This window comes from Heteronotia binoei, chromosome 15 (genome assembly GCF_032191835.1).
Source record: "Heteronotia binoei isolate CCM8104 ecotype False Entrance Well chromosome 15, APGP_CSIRO_Hbin_v1, whole genome shotgun sequence".
NCBI lineage: Eukaryota > Metazoa > Chordata > Lepidosauria > Squamata > Gekkonidae > Heteronotia > Heteronotia binoei.
In genome coordinates, this window is record NC_083237.1 from 36,808,951 (window position 1) to 36,827,002 (window position 18,052).

The 18,052-nt window shown below is 42.4% G+C and overlaps 1 protein-coding gene across 2 annotated transcripts; it reads right to left on the bottom strand.

Annotated features, from left to right (window-relative positions):
* Positions 1-236: 236 nt before the first annotated feature.
* STRADA (STE20 related adaptor alpha) lies at positions 237-17,176 on the bottom strand. Of its 2 annotated transcripts, none has more exons than XM_060255793.1 (12): positions 17,120-17,176; positions 15,433-15,490; positions 14,611-14,639; positions 10,861-10,963; positions 9,987-10,108; positions 8,038-8,146; positions 7,196-7,319; positions 5,272-5,443; positions 4,517-4,621; positions 4,061-4,302; positions 2,373-2,415; positions 237-1,616 (listed from the first exon to the last, which is right to left on the bottom strand). In XM_060255793.1, the coding sequence occupies exons 1-12, from the start codon at positions 17,129-17,131 to the stop codon at positions 1,464-1,466; spliced, it is 1,272 nt and encodes a 423-aa protein (XP_060111776.1). In that variant the 5' UTR covers positions 17,132-17,176; the 3' UTR covers positions 237-1,463. The 2 variants fall into 2 exon arrangements, with proteins under 2 accessions (XP_060111776.1, XP_060111775.1); XM_060255792.1 differs by having other exon boundaries at positions 17,096-17,176.
* Positions 17,177-18,052: the final 876 nt, after the last annotated feature.

Sequence of the window (18,052 nt, forward strand, 5' to 3'; positions counted from 1 at the left end):
TTAGCTGAAGATGTTAGGAATTGAACCTGGGATTCCACATTTGCTAAGCAGATGTTCTACCACTTACCCACGGCCTCTTTCCCCTTCCTAATTTAGCTATAACCAAATAGTTCAATAAAGGTATGGAAACTCTATTACCTTGAACCCAGGAACTGCGCTTTCACTTAAAAGTGGATAATCCTTTCAGCAAATAACACTCACTCAAGGCAAAACAAGAAGTTGCAGTGGAAGGTTGGAAGAGTGCAAAATAATTTTTATTTTGGCAACAAAATTAGAACAGCAAACTTTGGGATCAAGTACAGCTTAACACACGTGTGAACATAAACACACGGTCCTGAACAGCATCACTGCTCCAGGCAGCCAGATGCAAAAAGGCTTGGCTTAGTGCTCAGCTGAGTTAAAATACTTCGAAAGAGTGTTGCCCAGAGGGGAAAAACCTGAAGGGGAAAGGCCATTACACACAAAGAGCACAGTAAAACTCTAAGGGGCAGATTACAAGATTGTGCAATTTTATATCCCCAACCAATGTTTGTGCAAGATGGAAACTTCTCAGGCAGGTAAAATACTGTAGAATCAGGAACTACAGCAACACAGGCGAAAAAAAATGGAGGGGAAGACAGAAAGAACAGGTTGCCTTTTGTCATCAGATGCAAATCCAGGGGAGACACCTATAGGAACAGGCATTCTTGCTGTGTCAAAGCCATTCTTTCTGTGTATTGTCTACTGGAAAGAATATGAGTGAGATCTGAAGACAAAGTGTGCACAGAAAGCTCTATAGATGGATGCTATACTACAGCAATAACATTAATGAGAAATGGTAACTGATCAGGAAACCACTGAGGCCAGCACCTCTGACTTGCTGTTTGCTGCATTTAGCACCAGAACATTAGCTTGAAATTGTGTCTTATTATTTTTTTTAGCCAAAGGTGCGGGGAGGCAATGAGCTTTATAAAGAGGAAGACCAAGCTCAGCCTGGGATACGCTCCTTGCAAATGCTATCTCTGCCTTGTCTTACGAAGCCACTACTATTCCGCTGGTGAAGCTCTCAGCAATAATGTACTGCAGGTAGAGTATGGAGATCCAAGCAGGCTCTCAGTTGTCCCTTGACTAGGAAATCATTAAGAACACCAAATCCTTTGGGGACTGCAGTGGCACCACATAGAAAGGGCAGAGGAAATGGACTCATTTTGGATATATTCAAGCCTTAATCCGAACAACACAGCAGGAAAGAATCTCTAGTACCATCTCTCTAGACATTGTTTTCCTTCCTGCCCCGCCTTCTCGCAAGTACTAGTCTGCTCTAACTTTGATCCAATGCAAAGTGATGTTTGGATCGCCTTAAAATGTGTAAACTTCTGCAATGTAACATTCATCGCTGTTGTGTGAGAAAGGAAGAGGTTAAGTAAATTAACCACATCCGCAGAAAATTTCTAAAATCTGATATGTTTTCTTCCCTTGAGGACCTAGAACTCCCAGTCATCCAGTGTGAGCTGCTCCAAATTGGGTTCTACTCCACAAATACTGTTTGGATTTTGCTCTTGCAGGCCTTCAAAACAAGTCATTGGTGTGACGGGGTACAACAGTTCAGGGAGTGCTTCAGATGGACGGCGTTTGATCTGGAAAAGAGGGAAGAATTTTTTAAAAAATCTACTGAATATATAATGCAAGGCATTCTGTTGGTGACAAAGAGAAAGCGTGAATTCACATTTCTTTGAACACCCTAATCACTCCTCCAGCTACAAGCCATTAGAAGAATAAGTGAAATGTATCACATTTTGAATAGCTGGTGGTGGGGGCAAAAAGCCCAGCATAAACAAATAAACATCTGTCACCTTCCAAATTAGCCTTGGAAGAGGATTTAAAAAGCTGGCAACAAACAAGAAGTAATTTTTGCTTTCCTGCCTTGCACAACTGTATCACAGACCAGCCTCAGTAGGTCTGGTGAATTACTTTACCAAATAAATTGTTACTAACTCTAGATTAGTGCCTAATGGTAAGGCTCTTTTAGCTATATAGTAAGAATTCATGCATTTATCCATAGAAAGTGGAAACAAAGCCTCTAGCGGCTTGAGTAGGATCTGCTCAGTGTTTGAGTGCTTTACTATGGAAATGACATTGACACGGCACTCCTTGTTTCACTTGTTCTTTCCCTCCTTTGCCTTCTTGCTTCCTGCCAGCATAACACCTTCCCATAGAAGCCCAAAATAGACAACTCAAGCACAATCTTTGAGTCTCAGACGCTCTTTGGGTTTGCACTATTAATTACAGAAGAAGTCTTCTGCATCAGTGCCGCCCCCCCTCCCCAAGGCCTACTATCCTTCAGCCATGCTGAAACAAGAGAAGAAATGTTACTGGGGAGGCAGATCACTTACCTGTTTGAAAAAGGAATGGTTGAGCAGGGCACCTGCGCTTGGTCTATGCAAGGGAAACACAATGAAGAGGTCACTTGTCAATATGCAAGGGAACAGGATGGAGAGAGCAACAAAAAGTTTTTTCCTCTTCAGAATTCTCAAAGTTCAGATCTACCAAAAACTACTACTATGAAAAGGGATGCTATTCTTCCAAAAATGCTCAATGCAGCGATATTCTTCAAGCCGTCACTTAAGAATACTGAAAATTGGCGTGACAAGTCATCAGGATGATTGTTTGAGTTGGCTTATGAAGAAGCTCCATCGCAGCAGAACATGGTAGCAAGCCGGTGATCACGTGAAGGCAAATTTCCCTTTGGAAGCCGACATCGGGGGATGACTCCACAACTTCGATTTACTTTGGAGTATTTTTACTTGAAAAAGATTTATGAATTTCTTTGGAGTCACCCTATGAAATGGAATTATTCTGCATGGGACTTTGCATATAGGACAAATATTTCTAGTAGTCATGTATGAATGTTTCTGGATGCTTATGCACTCTCATCATAGATATAATTTTTGTATTTTGTACTAAGTGTCTGGTATTTTTGGCACAGTTGTTTTTGGGTATCTCACTGATACTGTTGCCATTGTTTCTAACTACCAGATGTTTAAGCAGAGCAGGCACATCTAAACTTAGTAAATTACAAAATCTTCTAATGATACCTCATTTCTTCAGGCTTCCTGCATCCAGCCAGGCCCAGCCACATGGTCAAATATGGCTGCTACACCTTGGAATTAGGTACTGCACTGCCTTGTATCTTGTAATCCCACATTCTGTACTGTTTGCACTATGCTAGCCTGGGCAGTTTGCTGTTCACACTGTCATTTCATTTTGTTGTCCTAGTCCTAGTGCACTGGCAATCAATGTTGTGTTCCTAGTCCTATTACATGGTCCATTGTGCATCTCATACTGTATGTTCACATTATTGCTCAGACGGTCATTCAGTTTTGTACTCCTCGTCCTAGTGAACTGATCATAAAATGTCCTATACTGTATGATTACATTTTTTTCTCTTTCTGTTCTCTATAATTTGCGTTGAGTACCAGTGAGAAAGGCAGGCTATATATTAGCTAAATAAATAAGAATTGGAATGATTACAGAAGACATGTTCATACTTGGAGTGCCCCACTATATGTCATATATTTTTCATTGCCAGTGGATAGTTGTTGGTGTTTCCCCTTTTATGCTGCTGCACTTTTGTGTAGGTTATTTTGAGGGGTTGCCTTATTCTTTATCATGATTCACAATCCTATGTCCAGGAAGAGCAACTGAAACACATATCTACAAACTGCATTTTTTAACAGACAGGTAGTGTATGGTTTTTCAAAATTTGAGGACAGATATTTCTAACACAGCATTCTCCCCCTCCTTTTACTGTTAAAGCTGCTAAGGATTCACTATACAGTCTTATGCTGCAGGTGTTTCAAAGAATACATTTTTATTATTTGCTCCTATGGTCCTAGAAACCTGCCTCTTTTCAAGAGGATCCTGAAAGCATGCTTTGGTGAGAGAGCCTTCCTTCAGAAGAAGCAAATTTCTAGGATCACGGCAGCAGAAAAAGCTTGACTGTATCACAGGCAGCATCCTCTCCTCCATTTCCCTAGGAGTTGCAATGCTTCAAACCTCCTCCAAGCTGTTCTTATGGTACCTTAGTTCTGGGTTCCTATGAAGGCACTGTTCTACAAAGTGATGGAAACTGGGTGAGAAAGTTCGGAGATATGGATGCGGTGCTGGCTCGCCATTGGAAGCTTTGGCGTTGGTGGCTGCCATGTTCTCCCCGAAACCTGTGCTGGCTCCTGATCGTAATGGTTTTGTCATCAGCTCCTCTGGAGGGATAGTGGTGGTGTCCAGAAGACAAGGGACGGTGCCATTTAGCTTCTCTAGAAGCATCTAATGCAGAAGGAAAGGCAGATGTGTTTTAACAAGCAATTAAAGCTCATGCCCCAGTCTTTAGTTTAGTTCAAATAATCCAGTGACTCCATGGTCTTGGACAATGTAGGGTCATTCCACAGCCAACCAATTAGTGCCACAATACTTGTAGCTTCCCTGCTCCTCTATACAGTATAGTCAGGGGCTGAGACAGTAAAGTAGTATAATAGCAAACCTGAGTCACAGGCATATCCTTGAAGGGGACATGGCCATTTGCCAGCTCACAGGCCGTTATTCCCACACTGTAGATATCAGATTTTGCATCATAGCCCTGAAGATTCTAAAACCACAAAAACGAAAATATGTTGGGATATTTTGGGACCCTCTTTAAACCAAGGAAAAATGAACAAAGAAGGAATTAAACAGTTGATCATGGTGGCTCACAAAGGCAATTAATAGTTATATACAAATGCTTTTGTTGACACCATGTCAACAGTGGAAGGAAGAAAACCCAGTGAATAAAAAGGAAGTGGAGAAAAAGAAAGAAGAAGAGGAAGCAGCAGCTGCAGTTCAGGCTTCCCAGAGGTGTCTTTTTAAGACAAGTAAAATTTTCTGGCTGAAGTGTGTGTGTTGGGGGGGGGTGGAGTGCCAGGGGCTGGTATGCAATACGGTTAATTTTATCAGCAAAAAACATTTCAAGAGCCAGTGTGGTGTATGGGTTAGAGTGTTAGACTAGGATCTGGGAGACTCAGGTTCAAATGCCTACTTTGCCATGGAAGTTCTCTGGGTGACTTTGGGTTAGTCATTCTGTACACTTACCAAAACCACCCTGTAAAAGTAGGTTAAGCTTAGAGATAATGGAGGAGGGGTGAATGATATTGTAAGCTATTTTTGGTCACCGTTGGGGAGAAAAGAGATGTATTATGTACATTTGCAAGACTTGGTTTTGGCCAAATCTAAGAAAGCAAGACCTAACAAGAATCAACATACCTGCTGCAAGACCTCTGGGCTCAGCCATGGTAAGACCTTGATGCTGAACTTGGGGAAATCGTGAACTACTTTGAGGCGCTGACCATGTCTTATCATGCTTAGATTACTGCGCAGGCCAGAGAGGTACACCTTTCCATCTGCAGAAATCAGGACATGACTGGCCTTCACACTCCTGCATGCAAAGAGGACAGAGAGAAAGCAGCCACAAACCCCCCTCCCAAGTTTCCAAAATTCTAGACCATAAACTTAGTTCTCGGGCAGAGAACTATCTGGCTGTTCAGAGAGGCAATGCTAACATGTGCAGAAGGTATAGCCCATGGAGATTTAATTTCTCATTCCTCAACCCGAAATCCAAGCCAAAGGCCAAATGTTCTCAAACTTGTTGCTCATGTTCCAGTTTAGCTCAAGATGTCATATTCTGCACTAGGCTGATTTGGCTACTATCTGCTAATATACTGTCTAGCAAACTATGGAGTGAGGGTAATGCTCTCTTACAAAATGTGGGAACAAGAGCTCATCGGTGCTCTTTAGTTCTCCCAACCCAGGCTTCCAATGCCACACAAAGTATCTGATGCCATGAATTATGTTCTGTGACCACACTATGGATCTGAACCGGCGTCAATCCCATGTTAGTGATACGGCTCTCAGCCAAGGAGACCAGGGGACTGAAGTTCTACCAGTGGACTAGAACAGTGATGTCAAATCTACTGCCCACCCTTATATGGCTTACAAGGCAATTCCTATAAGAAGCATTGCAGGGATCAGGCAGTTCAGAAGAACACTGGTTCAATATGGCCTGCCTTAGAGACATTAACAACAGTCTGTCACTCTGGTGCTTCTAGACAACATTACAGGGCATCAGAGGGGACATTTAAAAAAGAAGTCTGGAGCAATGCAGGAGCCCAGGGCAGCTGACAGCAGTGCAAGTCTGTAAGGAAGCTGCTTTGGAAGTATCTGCTGTGTGTGATCCAGGATTTAAATGCTGGAGCACAGTGTCTGGAGAAAGTAGCCTCCTTGCCAGCTTACACTGGTACCAACTGCCTCTCCAGCCAGTTGCAACATTTTCTGTTGGCCTTGCAGTAAGCCCCTCCCCCATTTTTTTTGCTCCCCTCCCCCCACTGTGGCTGAAGGCAAACAAAACTCCACCAGCTGGCTGGAGAGGTGTGCAGAGCACAAGGCAGCTAACACTCTGTACAGACACCGCTCTGGCTGGACCTGCTTGCATGTTATCTGTTCCAGCTTATTATTCTTTACTCAATGATTTCCAGTTATTTGATGTACTACCATTCTTTGTACTATTTGCCAAGCACACTGAGATCAGTGACACGAAGGGCATGTTTGCATGGCAGTTTTAGCTACAGTGCTAAACACTCATGTGAGCTAACACTCATGTAAGTCTGTACAGACACTTCTCTGGCTGGACCTGCTTGCATGTTATCTGTTCCAGCTTCCTGAACCTTCCCCTGTCCTCTTCCATGATTAGGCAGTGATAGCCGGTATGAGGAGGTGGTCTTGTGCAGCTGTTTTTCAAGTTCAGGTGGGAAAACTACACCATCAAGTGAAAGGCAAATATGAAGACCCTAATTCAGTTTCAATGTAATAATACTGCTTAATTATTACTATAAAGTAGTTAAGCATACTGAGTAATAATATTCCATGCTGCAGAATGCTTGCTCCGATTCACATGTTGGCATTATTTTATCAAGGTCTAGATGCAAACTGCCCTCAACTCAAATCTTTTGCTTCACAAATTCTATCAATCTAAGTTTTAGATAACATACAATTCTTAAGAACTTTCTAACAAAGCGCTCTCACAAAACTACAGTTCCCAGAACTATTTTTTTCCAGGAAACCGAATTAATGGAACTGATTTCAGAACAGGTAGTTTGCTTTTTCATGCTTAAAGCGCAACAGCCTTACTTACCTGTGAACATATCCCATATGGTGAATATAATCGAGAGCCTTCAATACACCTTGCAATATATAAGCCATTGCTAGTTCACTCATCCCATCCATAAAATGGGTACAGATTAAATCTTTAGCAGAACCTACAAAGAGAACGGGTAGCAGAAGAAAGCCAAAACAGTTGTTTTAAGAATTGCTTCTCTTTTCATTTGTACAAGTCACATATATCACACATATCATGACTTACGCTGTCTTAAGTCTCATGATAAGCACATATAACTATTTCATTAGTCAACTGTGCAAATGAGAGAGCTGCAACCTCTTTCTACTCTTCACTCACCTACCTGTGTTGCTCAGCCTCCAAAGTTTGGAAAGGCTTTGACCTGAAAATGTAGGACATGATTTCACCAATAAGCCTACTGTAATGAGCTAGCCAGTGGTGGCTGGAGGGCAGTGTCCCAGCCAGTGCAAATCACATGGTACTCGCATGGGGGAATCCTCAGCAGAACTGTGTGTTCTGTCCCTTGGCAAGGATCCAACTTCCTCCTTCAGGAAAGCTCTATGGTGGGGACTAAAATATTCCCTGTGATACATCATAAGAGCCCCAAAGACCTTGTGATGTCTTTGAATCAGACAGGATACAGCAGATTTTCCTTTGTAAGAGGTATTTTTAACTTCAGAAATACTTGCAGGAAACCAGAAACAAGAGAGCCCTACCAAGAATTCCATACCCATGCTGAACTATACTCTGCTCCCAACGATAAAATTATTTTTTCCAGGAATGAGAATATGCCAGATGTTCTATCATATAGAAGAGAATTAATATAGAAGAAAACTGAGGAAAACCCTGGCTGTACCTACCATAAGCCATGAAAGAAGCCACAACCCAAAGTTCATTGCTGACTATGAAGGCAGCTTTATATGGCACAAGGTTGGGGTTACTGAAGAACTTTGAGACATGAAGTTCATCCTAAAAAACAAACAAACAAAACATACAAAACCACAGATTCTTAGACACTGTCTCCGAGAGCCAAATTAATACAGGCAATACACTGAAGAAACTGACTAGCCAACAAGCACACCTGTATTGTTTAGTTTAATCAAGAGATGTTGCAAGGCTATGAAAGTACCTGTGGAGAAACACCATTTTAGCCCTGTGCTTGTCTGGGAGTTTGCTAGAGGAGTCTATAAAACTCTAGGCAAGGCTTTAGCCTAGTCTATTCTTCCTTCCCCCTCCCCTCCTATCTGGAAGCAGCATTTCTGAGGAGGCCTCCTAGAGAGACAAGAAGTCTTTCAGGCTGGTCTCCCAGAAGGCTGCAGGAGGGAAAACCAGTTCCTGGGCAGGAACTGGGTTTTATATTAGAGGTTTTTGGAGGGAAACGGGCAGTTAAAAGTTGTCAGGGGAAGCTGACAGTCAGTTGGGTTTTGATTTGAGTCTTGGTGACTGGTGAGTCAGTTCTGGATAGTATGGTCAGGGCCAGTTATATATTAGGGAAAGAAGGAGTGTTTATCCCTACTTTCATTTATTACTTCTGTTCATCCTGTATTTAAAAATGCCTGTATTTAGTTATAAATTTTTTAAAAATATTTTGTCTGTTTAAAAAGGTAGTCCTTCTGTACCACATAGGTTCCCCAACCACCTTAGACCACACTACTGCAAGAGGGGAGTCTAGGGAAGGGGGGAAGGCACACAGTTGGCAAGGGTGCCAGTCATCCAGGGGTCTCCCAAAGAAGGACTTTGGTCTCTGTCATAACCAGGTGCTGGGTTGGCAGAGGACCTTGAGGCCACAGAACTGGCAAGGGGGATTGAGAGTCCTGTTCCTCTCTGTCAGGAACCCCTAAATTGAACAGGTGGTGGCAGCATGCCCTAGTGAGGGGAAGACGACAAGCTCCCTTCAGGAGTTGGCAACTCAAAAGGGAGTTGATGGACCAGGTCTGAAGGCAAAATCGGCCCAGTTCCGTTACAGTACCTAATTCATTTGCATGTAATTTTATTTATTCATATTGGCCATTTTTATCCAATTATATAAAACACATCAGAAGTAATTTAATCAATGCATGTAACTAATTGCAAAAAATAATGTAAAATTAATTTTAATTATAAATTTTACAAGTGGCAGGAAAGGTCGAGAGCTTGCAGAGAAAGTTTGTAGAGATAAAACAAAGTATAATAAATACTGGAAGAATAAATCTCTTCTTCCAATAAATAATTTTATTTAGATGTGTTTGCTAGTGGGTTTCCTTAAAAGAACATAATAGCCACTGGCAGCTGCATTTTTGTTTACTGTTCAACAGCACACTCATCTGTTCATTTTTAAATAAATAAAACAGAATAGCAACTGATATAAACCTCTACAAAAAGCTTGCTTGGATACAATACTCTTACAATACATACAGAATGCATCAAAAAGGTTGTACCAGTACAAAGATGGAAGCATTAAGATCAGTACTTTGCAAGAGGTCATGGCTTGGACACAAAATTAGGAAGGTTCTCCTTATCTGAGAGCAGTTCAGCAATCACAGTTGTTGTGGAAACGCCATTCTTGGAGGTTCTCAAGGACAGGCTTTAATTGCCTATCTTGAATTTAGACAGGAGCTGACCACTGACTCCCTCCCAGCTCTATGGTTTTATGAAGCCACCACTGGTTGAGCCAGAAGTTCTTTTGGTTCATGCTTTCCCCATTTATACAGAATTACAGTGTCCTAAGGATGTGTCAGAAAACATACCACTTGCTACACATTAATCAAGACCAACAAGGTCTCTCTCTCCAACAAGCCAAGCTACCTCTGCATAAGACTGCTAACTCTACCTGCAAAAAAGCCACCATTTCATTGGTACAGGCCTCTAAGTTGATCCTTCGAACAGTGACAAACTCTCCCGTAGGTTTATAACGTGCTAGATTCACAGTCATTAGATCCTCAAAGCCCTTCCCTGGAAAGATAAAGTCACCATTTAGAACAACTTCATTAACACCTTGAAATTGTGTTTGGTTGTTTAACTATATCATCTTTTAACAGGATGCACAGGCCTTTAACTGTTTTTAAGTGCATATTAGTTTTAATTTGTTAGTTACTTATAACATCTATGTCCTACTATAAAGCAGTGCTACTCACTTCTTGACCCACACTACTGTCACCATTTCGCCATTGGATTCTACCTTTGTACTACTTTGCATTCTTAACCACTGCCCACCAGCTATAAGTACCTCTGCTCACTGTACCCCATTCCATTGTCTGATGAAGTATGCATGCATACGAAAGCTTACATTCTGAAGAAAACTTTGTTGGTCTTAAAGGTGCTACTGGGCTCCCACTTTGTTCTTGACCCACAGAGAGCTGCATCTGCAATTACTATCAACCAAAAGAGCCAAGCAGCTACTGTATCTCCTGTGCGCCACTACTAATGTCCCACATAGAGCTCATTGCAGTAGTCTACAGTGGCAAGATATTTTTTGACCAGGAAAGGCTGCATCTGGCTCACCAACCAAAGCTGGGGGGAAAAGTGCTCCTAACTGGTGTCACCACCTACTTATCCAACAAGAGACTGAGGGACAACAGCACCCAAATCTGCTTCTTTAACTACTGTAAAATTACTGTGTTCTTCAATTCAGAAAATCAAGTTAGTCAAAGAAACACACAGATCAATATTTTGTGAAAGTGCTTTTCTTGGACTGGAAAACTTACCTATTACAGTCAATAACTCATATAGATTGCTATCTGGCAAATAACTGCTCATGACGTTCCTTTTGGGCAAATGTGCTATTGACTCACAGCTTGCTTCATTAGTCTGGAAAAAGCACAAAAGGAAAAAAGAAAGAAATCAAACAACAGGCACAGAAGCAGCTATGTCAAATGAAACTTTTATCCAGGATGGCCTTACATATGTTAAAAATAGCAGGCTACAGTTGCTCAGAAGAGCTTTTGCCCACCTGAGATAGTTTATGAAATACCTCTATGGAAGAGAGTCTACTGTTTTTTAACAGATGCACAACAGCAACTTTAGCACCTCCCGTCTTACTGCTGCATGTGATTCTAGCAGAATGCATTTCCATGGTGGTTAGCAATGGTGGAGCTCACCTTTAATGGAAGCTAAGTAACACATGAAGCTGCCTTATACTAAATAAGACCCTTGGCCCACCACAGTCAGTATTGTCTACTCAGACTGGCAGAGGCTCTCTAGGATCTCAGGTAGAAGTCTTTCACATCACCTGCTACCTGGTCCTTTAACTGGAGATCCCATGGATTGAACCTGGGACCTTCTGTATGCCAAGCAGATGCTCTACCACTGAACTAGAGCCCATCCCCTCTGGGTGAGCTTCCATTCCTCTTCTATAAACTACCGTATTTTTCGGTCCATAAGGCGCTCCGGACCATAGGACGCACCTTCCTCCTGGGAGGCGATCCGCTGCCTCCACCTCCGATCCCGGCGCTTCCCCCGCGCCTGCCTGCCTGGCTCCAGCCCTGCTTCCAGCAAGTGCTGGGATCGCTCCACGCTGCCCCCACCGCAAACCCAGCGCTTCGCGAGCGATGGCTGCGGAGGGGGCAACGTGCTTCCTCCATGCCTGTCTGCCTGGCTCCAGCTCTGACGTTTACAGCAAGTGCCAGGATTGCTCCCTCCGCCCTCCGATCCCGGCGCTTGCTTTAAGCATCAGAGCTGGAGCCAGGCAGACAGGCACGGAAGAAGCACGCTGCCCCCTCCGCAGCCGGCGCTCGCGAAGTGCTGGGTTTGCGGTGGGGGCAGCATGGAGCGATCCCAGCACTTGCTGGAAGCAGGGCTGGAGCCAGGCAGGCAGGCGTGGGGGAAGCGCCGGGATCGGAGGCGGAGGCAGCGGATCGCCCCCCCCCCCCCCCCGGAGGAAGGTACGTCCTATCGTCCCTTCGCTCCATAAGACGCACACACTCCCCCCCCCCACTTTTTTTGGGGGGGAAAAGTGAGTCTTATGGTCCAAAAAATACGGTAATTTAGTCCATAGTTTAGCTTAAATTTCTGTTCAAAAGAATTCAGTACAAAATTGAACAGGACTGACAAACTTTCCACAAATAAAGCATTCTGTTGCACCTTAAAGACAGACACTTTCTTGCGGCAAGAATTCATAGAGCAGTCCACTTTCTCAAGCACAGTTTCTCCAAGGAGAGGAGCCACAGCATAGGCTAGAGTACATGCCTTGCCTTCAGAAGATTCTCAAGGTCACACACTGAATTATCCAGGCAGACAGCTCTCTGGCAGGGCAGGCAACTATCTGTAGCTCAAACTATCAAGGGCATTGCTTGCCACAGTAGATAATACTACATTGGATGGAACAATGGTCTGACACAATAGCTCTGTTCAAAACTTACAATGGATGCATTGATTTTTTATAAGGCTAGTAAAAAGGAGCTTCATAAATTCAGGGCTGTAATCTTGGGCACAGCTGGTTGGTAGTAAGTCCCATTAAACCCAGTGGGGCTTACCTCTGAGTGAATATGCAGATGATTTGACTGAAACTCCCTGACCATTTGGTTGGCAACAGTTTTTTTTTAAAGTAGGAATCAGTAGCATTTATATAAAAGCACTTTCACAAAGTCAGCTGGAGTGCTTTTTGAAGCACAAAACAGCAATAAGTCAGCTACAAGCCTAGAAGTTATGATGCCACCTTGAGCCAAGAAGAAAAGCAATGTATAATATTTTAATAAGAATGATACTGTTACAGGCACAGTGAGGCAAATTCCTTTCCTTAAAAGGCCACTGCCAGGGTGGACAAGCAATCCTGGCTGCTGCTGAATTTTGTTTTATAAACAAAGAGCATTTGTTCACTTGCAATGCAATCTGATGCTCAGTTATTCCAGTCCAGGGCTTAAGACTGAAGTCACTCTCCATAGCACTGGCAATATCCAAAAATACCTACTACTCTCTCAACTGACTTTCTAAGATCTCCTTTTCTACCCCTCTTACAACCTAGAATTCTCGTAGAACAAAACTAACTCCACTATATACCTGGCAAGTTTCTAAGTAGAAATCACCCCAGCAGTGTTTATATATTTGCCCGGCTCTTGAAGGCATAAGGGAGCTGCCTGGCTCCCACAACTGCTCTCACTCACACTATGCTTTTCTAATTTGCAACATGATTTCCTTTGCATTCCTATTAAATACACATCCCCCCCACACAGAGAGAAACTATTTTTACTTTTGCTTGTAAGGTTTAAGTGTCCTTTATGGAGTTAAAATAATAAACTGTGAAGAATGTTCAGTATTGGAGGAAAATGATAACAAACAGGAAAGTAGAACTTTGGAACAATGACAGTTGCTAATTGGCAATATTTGAAGGCTCATTTACATGTCAGTCTCCATACATCCACATGTTCTTACACTCCTTCTAAAGGCAGGGAGTATCATCATGCAAGTTTGGGTCATTATGCGGGCTGTAACAAGCAAGGTGTAGTCTGACCCTGTTTGCTTTCATTTGATTTAGAGACAATAGCTTATGCTGGAAATGATCAGCTGTATATGGGATGGAAAGTAAGAAACTAAAGGTATGATGTACAAGAGCAGAAAAGAATACAGACATGAGAAGCACTATATGTATTGCCATGAAAAAATACAAAAAAGTCAGCAAGAGGGCTTACTTCAGTTCTAGAACTATTCCTTTTTCTACTGTAAGTTCATTCAATAGTTCAAGAATTCCACAAGGAATGCAATGCAGCTCACTGTGGTTGCTGTGCCTCCCAAATATTGGGGTGTGATAGAAAGAAGAAGTGGCTTCTGACAAACGTGGATCACAGGGCACAGCTGTCATGGAATGCAAAACCAAGCAGATCTGGCATCGCATGCCTGCATCAGTGACGCCTGGCCAGCTTGCACAGGCAGCTACATCTCTAAACACACCAGTCACAAAGGAGAAACACAGCAGAACTTCACACACAGCAACATCAGCACGGGTGACATAGGCATGCTTAGCAGGAGGGCCAAACAGGTAGGTGTCTCAAGGGTCAGAAAACTGGCTAGGCACCTGGAATTATTTGAGCTCGAGCCCCGAAAAATATAAGGGAGTTATGAAGTGCCAAAATTAACTCCCTTAGATTCAATTTTGAATGCAGAAAGAACAGGGTGGGTTTTGTTTTGACTTTTCAGCAGCTGACAAGCCACCTGATTTTTTAATTTTCCTATCTGAGGAGGCATTTATCAATTTAAAAAAATGCAGTGATAAATCATACAGTCATAGAAACAGTACTGTGTACTACCAGTGGGAACAGCCATATCTGAAAATCCAAAATTGGAAATAAATATTCATGCCACACATCAAAAGCTGCTTTCCTAAGCAAAATGTTTCCTATGCATGTAAAGACAAACGCGTGAAATGTACAAACAAGGCCAGGGGTGTGGGAGAGCAGGATGCCCACAGGGAATAACAGATACCCATGCAATTGGCCACATCACGCTCTAAACAAGCCACTTACTTTTCTCCGTGAGTCACCTGGAGACTGCTCTGCAGTAAAGAAATCAATCGTTCAATTCTCTGTGTATGTTTTAAAGCCTGTAACTTAAATCAGTGGTACTCACTCTGTGGCTTGGGAAGAGCTACCTCCCACAATTACGGATAGTTGAAAGAACCATGTGACTACTGTATGTCCTGTGCTGTGCACAATACTGCTATGTATATGGATGTCAGTATTAACATTAAATGTATTTTAATTTACCAGACTGTCTGTGCAGGTAGGCTTGTCTCTTCCCACTATTGTTGAACCATATCTGATATGAGTGAAACACTTCTGGCCTTCCCACTCTCTCCTTAGCATAAGGCCCAGCAAATCAGGCAAGATAGTGAGGTTGAGAGGCACAGGCAGCATCTCATAGATTAACATAGTAGTTTCTGAGCTACTGAGTATCACTGATTTAAATCAACAAAAATCATCTTCATAACTGACAGCTTTCTTTAAATATATTTGCTTAGCTTTCTTAGTAACAGCAAAAAAAGCTACATACCAGGTCAGATGCCCATATCAACTAATAAACAAACCATTTCAACCAAGAGGTTCTGATAAGCGATTCTTAATTAGGAATACAAGAAACAGTTCTCAAGAATCATTATATAAAAAGACATAGTTAAACATGGGTAAGCCCCTCAGGTTCAAAACAAGCAATAGCACAAAAAGGGGGTAGGTCCATTTACCGACCTGGATTTGTAAGAGGATGACACTATACACTAAGCATTGAACACACAGAACACCTCTCCCCCTGGCTTCATAGGGAGCAGCAATATACTAAACCCTTGCACTTGCCTCCAAGCAGTTCCAGCTCCCTCAAGCCGTCAACAATGAACTTCTCAGACACCCACCGCTAGAAAAGAAAACCCAAAGAAGTGAGATTTAACAAGATATGTCAGAATTTTATTTTACCACAGAAAAAAGCATATGTGACTTGCTGACTTAAAATCCATAATAAAAACACACTCTGTACATTTCTGCCTCAACAGTAACACCCAACAGCCTGGCTTTGTGCTAGCAATTCCCAAGCGCAAAGCCTCCACATTCTTCTCCACTAGTAAATACTAGGACCTGAGCATTTGCTTTACATTAGTTTTCCCTTTGGCAAGCAAACCTGAAGCAGCTGAAGTCAGTTCATACAAACCACAGTGAAAGATGTAAAGTTTAAATTAGGGTCAAACTTCCTGTGACATGGGCAGTCATACTTGCGCCCTGTTCACAGTACATAGGGGGGATTTTAGTGTTTACATCCAAAAATGCCCCCTGGTGCACTGAAGTCTCCTTCAGGCATTCCCCTCCCCCCTCTCCCCAGATGGACCCTAAATCACAAGCTGGGCTTTGAACAACAGAGCACATGGATATAAGGCAGCAAATAATGAAGTCTTAATTGCACTTGCCTACAAACCTCTCTTAATGATTAAAAACACCCCCACAGCTTTGTGAATAGAACAGATAGGTGAACAAAGGTGGCAATCTAGGGCCAAAGTCACTCTATGCCACCCTGTAGTTTGGCCCTAGTTTTAATAGGATTTTATCACAGTTAATGCTAACTGGACCAGGGCTACAGTATTTTGAGAGCTAACATAAGAGAAAGTGTTTATTTCTCCTACTGAAACGTCCACTCTCACAAGTATTAAATTAGGTAGCTAGACGAAGAACAATAAAGTAGTTAGTTTACTGGAACAAAATACTTTAAAGTGGTGCGGAAGAGAACTGGATTTAGGTCTGGAAGACATAAATTCTAATCTTATTGATACCATGGACAGATCACTCAGATTAGGCTACTGTAATGTGCTTTATGTGGGACTGCCCCTGAGGACAATTCAGAAGCTAAAGAAGGATGCAGTAGGCAGACTGCTGACGAGCATATCTTATGGTAAACATACTATATCTGTCCTGAGATAACTGAACTGGCTGCCAATTTGTAGCTGGACCCAATTCAAGGTGCAGGTTTTGACCTTTAAAGCCTTGCATAGGTTAGGATCATGGTGTCTAAAAGATTGCTACCTTCTAAAAGTCCCTGCCCCTTTACTGAAGACCTGTCACAGGTCCTGTAAAATTTTCCGTATTAAAAAAAGGAGCAAGTCAGCCTACTACTGCGGGGCTAGCATGCACTGGCACACAAATTTTTAGCCCTTACATAGAGGTTTTGGGCTCACGATAGGGCGACGAACTTACAGGATACAAGTCATCCCTGTACACAGGAAGCTGCTGGGGCGGGGGGGAGCGGCTCAAAGTTTTGAACTAAATAAGCTTACTATGCTTAATATTGCACTCATGTATGTATGCTTAATATTGCACTCATGTTTGAGATATTTTCTTACTGACAGTGCCATCCTAAGTAGAGTTGAAATCAATGAGCTTAGAAGGGTATAACTCTAAATAGGATGGCATCAATCAACCTGGAAAGGAAAAACACAATGCTCATTAGTAATTCTTGAAAGTGTTGGACACTCACCCTAATTTGTTCTGGTTTACTTACAAGAAAAGACATGGAATCCAGACTTGATTCTAGTCCACAGGTATGAAATTTTTTAAATAATCCTAATAAACAAAAACAGGAACAGTATTACAAAAAACCCCAAAATCAAATGTAATGCTTCTTTGTTGTTGTTCAGTCGCGCAGTCTGTAATGCTTCTACATTTTTTTAAAAGAACCATTTTATTAGATTTCTGCTTTGTCCTTATAATCATAGGAAAATGGTAACAATGAAAAAGAAGCCAGAATTGCATACTGGACTAAATTTAGAGTACCAGGTTCAAATGTCTCTTCAATTATAAAGCTCACTGACTGATTTTGTAGAGCTTGCTCTCATATACAGTATGTCACAGAAGTGAGTACACCCCCTCACATTTTGTAAATCTTTAAGTATATCTTTTCATGTGACAACACTAAAGAAATGACACTTGGCTACAATGTAAAGTAGTGAGTCTACAGCTTGCATAACAGTGTAAATGTGCTGTCCCCTCAAAATTACGCAACACACAGCCATTAATGTCTAAACTGCTGAAAACAAAAATGAGTACACTCCTAAGTGATAACGTCCAAATGGGGCCCAAAGTGTCAATATTTTGTGTGGTTACCATTATTTTCCAGCACTGCCTTAACCCTCTTGGGCATAGAGTTCACCAGAGCTTCACAGGTTGCCACTGGAGTCCTCTTCCACTCCTCCATGATGACGTCATGTAGCTGGTGGATGTTAGAGACCTTGCGCACCTCCACCTTCCATTTCAGGATGCCCCACAGATGCTCAAAAGGGTTTAGGTCTGGAGACATGCTTGGCCAGTCCATCACCTTTACCCTTAGCTTCTTTAGCAAGGCAGTGGTCGTTTTGGAGGTGTGTTTGGGGTTGTTATCATGTTGGAATACTGCCCTGCGGCCCAGTCTCTGAAGGGAGGGGATCATGCTCTGCTT

Coding starts and splice junctions, on each gene's coding strand:
- STRADA (XM_060255792.1), bottom strand. CDS start 17,131: ATGTCTTTTCTTGTAAGTAAACCAGAACAAATTAGG. Junction 10,964..14,610: donor CAGGTGACTCACGGAGAAAA/GTAAGTGGCTTG, acceptor TGCTTTTTCCAG/ACTAATGAAGCAAGCTGTGA. Junction 7,320..8,037: donor GGCTTCTTTCATGGCTTATG/GTAGGTACAGCC, acceptor TTCTCTTTGTAG/GTTCTGCTAAAGATTTAATC.